Source organism: Takifugu flavidus, chromosome 7 (genome assembly GCF_003711565.1).
Source record: "Takifugu flavidus isolate HTHZ2018 chromosome 7, ASM371156v2, whole genome shotgun sequence".
NCBI classification, from domain to species: domain Eukaryota; kingdom Metazoa; phylum Chordata; class Actinopteri; order Tetraodontiformes; family Tetraodontidae; genus Takifugu; species Takifugu flavidus.
Genome location: NC_079526.1, coordinates 260,218 through 266,217, shown reverse-complemented (window position 1 = coordinate 266,217; position 6,000 = coordinate 260,218). Strand labels below are relative to the sequence as shown.

The 6,000-nt window shown below is 45.9% G+C and overlaps 1 protein-coding gene across 6 annotated transcripts in view; it reads right to left on the bottom strand.

The window, feature by feature from the left end:
* Nucleotides 1-697: 697 nt before the first annotated feature.
* The window catches only part of ect2 (epithelial cell transforming 2), a 29,191-nt gene continuing 23,888 nt past the window's right edge, over nucleotides 698-6,000 (bottom strand). For 4 of the 6 annotated variants that reach the window (XM_057037385.1, XM_057037386.1, XM_057037388.1 and 1 more), the window contains 2 exons: nucleotides 4,247-4,749; nucleotides 698-1,522 (listed from right to left, as the gene is read on the bottom strand). In XM_057037385.1, the coding sequence (XP_056893365.1) occupies nucleotides 4,279-4,749 (471 nt within the window). In that variant the 3' untranslated portion in view covers nucleotides 698-1,522; nucleotides 4,247-4,278. The remainder of the gene's footprint in view (nucleotides 1,523-4,246; nucleotides 4,750-6,000) is intronic. The other 2 variants (XM_057037389.1, XM_057037390.1) reach the window with 1 other exon arrangement.

The following is a 6,000-nucleotide window of genomic DNA, read 5'->3' as shown; positions in this document are numbered from 1 at the left end:
ATTAACTAAAGTTATCAACGTTAGTACTCACAGCTACACCAGCTAACTTTGGCGCAAAGCTGGAACAACACACACCTTTTATTGTTCCAGTTTTATGGGACGATTCAAGAAACAGACAATTTACAAAGCTCTACTCTTGCCTTATGTTCTGTTTTTCATTTGCATTATTTTAGTTTTACATTGTGACGCACCTCCAGCAGCATTTCCTTGCTGTCACGTGACCACAGCAGCATTGAGTTGACAGTTTTGGTGCAGCACGGTCAGAGCGGGCTGGACCTGAGCCTCACACAAGGGGCAAAACGCTGGAGAACCTTCACAACGACGATATTTTCACATTTCTGTGAAAAGTAGGCTGAAGGAGGAGTTCTGCAGCCATTCAGTCAGACTGCTTCTCCAAGGTTCTGTAATGCCTTTTAGCTCTTAAAGCCAACAGTTTGCTTTGAAGTGGAGGAAAAAGCAAACGTAAAAGGAGCCAATGTTGTGTGTGGAAAGATGCCTTTTCATTGTGGGTCTTCCCCAGTCTGGCCTTGTACAGCCCCACACCTCCTGGAGACTTAGATTATCTCCTAATGCTTTGGAGAGGTTGCAGAGCGGCTCTCTCCAGCTCCCGCTGTGACATGACTGCCAATATGGAAACGGACAGCCTCCACAATGGTACCGAGTGTGAGCAGTAGCTTGTCAACCACCAAGGCAACACTTAAACGTTAGCAAAAGTTTATTTGTTTGAATATGGGCTATTGGACAGATGGAGGCAGCCATACAGACAATACACATACATATAAGAGCAACAAGAGAATTCAATGTCAAGTGAGTGAAGGAAACATCCCAATAAATGAGTAAAATGAACGTTTTCCCCATATGGAATAAGAATAATAAAGGTATACGTTTAAGTGCATTTAATTGAGATAAACAGAGGATTTCTAGAAAGTGTGAGACAATATGTAAAAACATAAATAACAAGAAAATCTGCTGGTAGAATAAATATGAACAGTGAGGAAGCACCGTTGTTAAACATTTACAGGCAGCCACATCATAAAAACAAGAGAAGAGCTGTTTTCTTCCTCTCACTCAAATCTCGTAGTGTAAAAGAGGAGTTTAAGGAAAGCTGAAAGGCTCCAATATTTCTGTCTGGAAGTTCATGACTCAAGTTAAATCAAGGGACCCAAGATTAGTCAGGATAGGATAGGACGGACACGGACACACACACGGACACACACACAGACACCTCTACCGGATCAATAAAAACACCTAAAATCAAAGCCGATTAATTGTGGATTACTGAATGATTATTGTCCATTCCAACAGCAAGTTCCAAGAGCAGTTTGAGCGTCCTTCATTTAAAGTCTGCCACCCAGCAGCAGTGGTCCAGGATGAAGAGTCGTCCTCAGAGATCAGCAGGGACAGAGTAAGGGGGAGGAGCCGCCGCTGACTATCACAGGAGGTGGGTGGTGGAGCGGCTGAAGGTGTGGTACTTCCTCTCAAACACGGAGGACAGATTCATCATGGACGGAGACTGATGCACCTGCATCAAACAGAGAGGAAAGAGTGAGGAGAGGACACGTCGTAGGATTAGGTCCAAAACACCAACCTTCCTCTCAAATATGACTACGCACAAAAGAAGCTGGGCTGGAGGTGACACGACGGCGGTCAAAGACAAGACACAGACAGGACACAACACAGAAACAGAACCTCCTGCTGGACCATCCAGGACAGGGGGGAAGGGCTGAGAGGGAACAGCACGTGAAGAACAGCTGCTGAACTGGGACACACTGAACTCATACATAGACATACTGGTGAACGACTGGGACCCAACCTCTCCCATACTGACAAAATGTCCATTCAGGACAGAAACTCAGGAGGATGATGAGTCCAGACACTTAAGTTAGACAACCATAGAGTGAGACAAGGGCACTGGTGTCAAACCTGAGTGGTGATACACCTGGAGACACACCTCCACATTTACCAGAAAGGAACTGCACACAGGTGAACAGGCTTTACACAGAGACACAACATGACAGAGAGACACAACAAAGACAACACAGACACAAAGTAACACAGAGACACAACACAGAGATACAATGTGACAGAGAGACACAACAAAGACAACACAGAGACACAAAGACAACACAGAGACACAAAGTAACACAGAGACACAAAGTAACACAGAGACACAAAGTAACCCAGAGACACAACGTGACAGAGAGACACCGTGACAGAAACAACAGACACAACGTGACAGAGACACAACAAAGACAACACAGAGACACAAAGTAACAGAGACACAACACAGAGACACAACATGACAGAGGGACAACACAGAGACACACCATGACACAGAGAAAACACAGAGACACAACGTAACACAGAGACACACCGTGACATAAACAACAGACACACCATGACACAGAGAAAACACAGAGACACAACTTAACACAGAGACACACCGTGACACAGAGACAGCACTGAGACACAACATGACAGAGACACGTGACACAGAGACAAAACATAACAGAGGGACAACACAGAGACACAACGTGACACAGAGACAAAACATAACAGAGGGACAACACAGAGACACAACGTGACAGAGAGACACAACAAAGACAACACAGAGACACACCCTGACACAGAAACAACACAGAGACACAAAGTGACACAGAGACAACACAGAGACACAACATGACACAGAGACAACACAGAGACACAACGTGACACAGAGACAAAACAGAGACACACTGTGACAGAGACAGTATGGGGCAGAGACAATAATGAGTGAAGAGAGACATGCTGTATTTTGTTGTCGTCCAACAGTTGTGGTCAGAGAATTCTGAAGTGTCCAGCCAGCATGAGTGTCCTTTATTCTGTCCACCTGTCATCAGGCTGCGTATGAGCCAGCTGCAAGAAAAGACTGTCCAAATCTCCTTTATAAAGAAGCTAAACGACCACAAAGTTACACCTTTCACCCCCGTTTACAGGACTCCCAGTATACATGACTAGAAGCCCTAGATTGGGAGTCCTGTATACTGGGTTATACCGCTGACTACTGGTCTGGCATGCACACTGCAGCAGTTTTCCTTCCAGTGTTCTCATGGAAACGTGTGTCATCGTCGGAACTCCACATATCAAAGGAAAAGCTTGTGTGTTTTAGGTGAAACATGGTGTAAATGGGGCCTGAATCACACATCCCATCACACCGAAGCTTTGCCCCAGAGTCCGTCTGTGTGAACCACACATCTGCTCTCACCAGTGAACAATGGCCTTAATTACAAGGACGAGGTGCTGAAGGCAGAATGAATAAATCAACAGGCTGCAGACGCTGATGAATGGGGAAATTATTTCACTGGCAATATTCATAAAACATCTGGTCTGGGTTCATCTGTATGAACCGACATTTTGCCAGCAGTGATCCAGAATCTTCAGACATCTGTCAATAATCACTGCCTGGTTTCAAAGATCAACTGGTGGGGGGGGCACTCTGACACACATGGAGGCTTCTCCTTCCCCCACTGAAAGCTTCAACAGCTGTCACCTGGAGGCAACAAGCTGCTAATGTTAGCTATGATCCAAGCTTCCAGAGGATTTAGGTTAGCAGGTTGATGCAGCCATACAGACATGTTTATCTGCACTCTCACCATCACCACCTTGACCTCAGCCCCGTGTGGACCTCAACCAAGTCTTACTGCTCAAACAGTCCTTTCAAAGTTATGAGGACCAGGAAAATGTCCTCCCAGAATTTGAATATTTGGTTGTTAAATTTGCCACTGGTCAGTTCTGACGCTTTGGTTAGCGCAACCTCAGGTGTTGTGCATAAATACCTGGTTAAAACACCTGGATGACTGTGAGTGACATGTGAAAAAAGTAGATACCCAGAAAAGTTCAGATCAGTTGAGTAGAGACCAACATTTGTGATGGATTTCATAAAAACAAGCATGTGCGCTCCTCCTGCTGAGGAGCAGCAGCAGTGAGCTCACCCTGCACCTCCCCATTAGTGACCCGTGTGACGCAGGATTTCCAAATCAACCCTTAAAATCTTCCCTTTGGTCAGACAGAGCTGGCACATTTCTCACTCTCTCCTCTAAAATGTGCAGTTTAAAGGTCAGCGGAAGAGCCCGATTAAGCAGGACAGCCTTTGGAACAGGGTTTCAGCTTCTAAGGAGTTGATTTGGGGAAAGCACCATATGTCCCATAAGCTCAAATGACACTGAAAAGATAAGCTGGTAGGTAGAGCACAATAGTGTTTGCTCACATCAGAATCCAGGGCTGAAGGTTGGAGGTGGCTTACAGCAATGTTTCCCTTTGAGGACTGTTCTTCACACCTCTGTGAGGGTCCACCTGCAGATTCCTGTAGACCAGCAACCTTGAATGGCACCCTCCAGAGGGGAGCTGGTGGCTGGACTTTGGCTGAGAGGGTTTGGAGGTTCGTAGAGGAGGAAGGTCGACGGACGTGGTGCTGGTCTGCTGGCAGGAGGACTGGCCTGACTGGGGCTTCGGAGGCACAGGTGAATTTGGAGCATTGTGGACAGATTGGCTCTCTTGGTTCTGGAGGCACTTTGTGGGCAGGACGCCTTGGCAGGATTCAGGGCCAGTTTTGGGGGTGGGGGGGGGGATTTGAGTTGGGCTGCAGGGGACACGCAAGGCAATGGGGACTCGGGGTCTGACGGGCGGATGGTCCAGAGAGTTGGAGCGCTGCACCACAGCACCGCTCTTGGTAGAATCACTCAAACTGAATGTCGAGGCAGAACGAGACATCTGAGGAGGGGGGGCACATGGAGCAGCCCGAGACAAAGATGGAAACAGACATGAGGAAGGTGTCAGAGCATCAGCATAAAGAGCCACATCAGGAGTTCAACCCACGTACAGCTCTACCCTGAGCCACACGAGCAGGAAGCAGCATTCGTCTCTACAGCTGCTGCCATGTTCAAAGCCAGCCTGATCACCTTTCACTCACTTAAATTGGTTTGCACAATGAAACCTTCCCAGTGCCAGTCAGAGGCCATGCTGAGAGAACTTCCCAAGCACTGACGATGCCAGCAACCTAAAGCTGATGTCTGGTCCGAATAGCCAATAATTCCCAACATGAATGGCTTATTCAGCTTGGATTAAAATCAGCAGCATCACAAAGTCGAACCCTGGAGCCCCTGGATGGCGGAATCGAAAGACTTCAGAAAGACCCTGTTGCCACTTCTGAAGTATTTATCATCGTTTATAACACACATTAGCAATTTCCTCCTGCTAATATAGAAACTCACAAATGACAGTGATGCCATTTATGAAAGTGCTGCAATTGTTCAGATTGAAGTTGGTTTTTAATGTCCCAAAGTCCTGATTTTTTTGTCGGTTTATTTTTTCAGCACCAATCTCATAATAATCCCACATGGGAAACAAGAAAATAGGGATTTATAGTGAAGCTGGAGTGTGATTTACACACATTTCAACCTCCTCTGTCACATTATATCTGCTTTCTCAGCATGAGCTACAAGCTAACAATTAACATTTCCACTGGCAGAAATGTCTGCAGTGGTACCAAAGTGTGTTGCTAATGTTTCCCTGTAAAGAAGTGCATTTATATTTAAAGTATATAGTTTAACCTGGATGTTTCCAAAAATAGCTCAAGCCTCTTTAAATGACAGAATGCTTGTTGTTAATTTGGAGGACTGGATCCATTTAATTCTACCGCAGTCCCGATGAGTTCTGACACTCAAGCCTTCAGTTACAGTGTTGAGTCTATCTCAGATACTGCTCTACATCACTTATCCACATCCTCAATAATCAATCTGCTATTATTTATGTATCCATTTATCCCAATCGATAGCCATCAATCAGCTGCTGCTGCCGGTTCTTGCAAGAATAGCAACAATGCTATGTCCTAGCCCAAAACCTCAGTCCAACTTTTTAAATCTATAAAATGGTGACACTTTGGCTCGTCAGGTGCAGGAGCGCCTGTTCCAGAAGCTGCCTTCTCCAGATATCAACACCTACCTGTGACTTCAAGTCATTGAT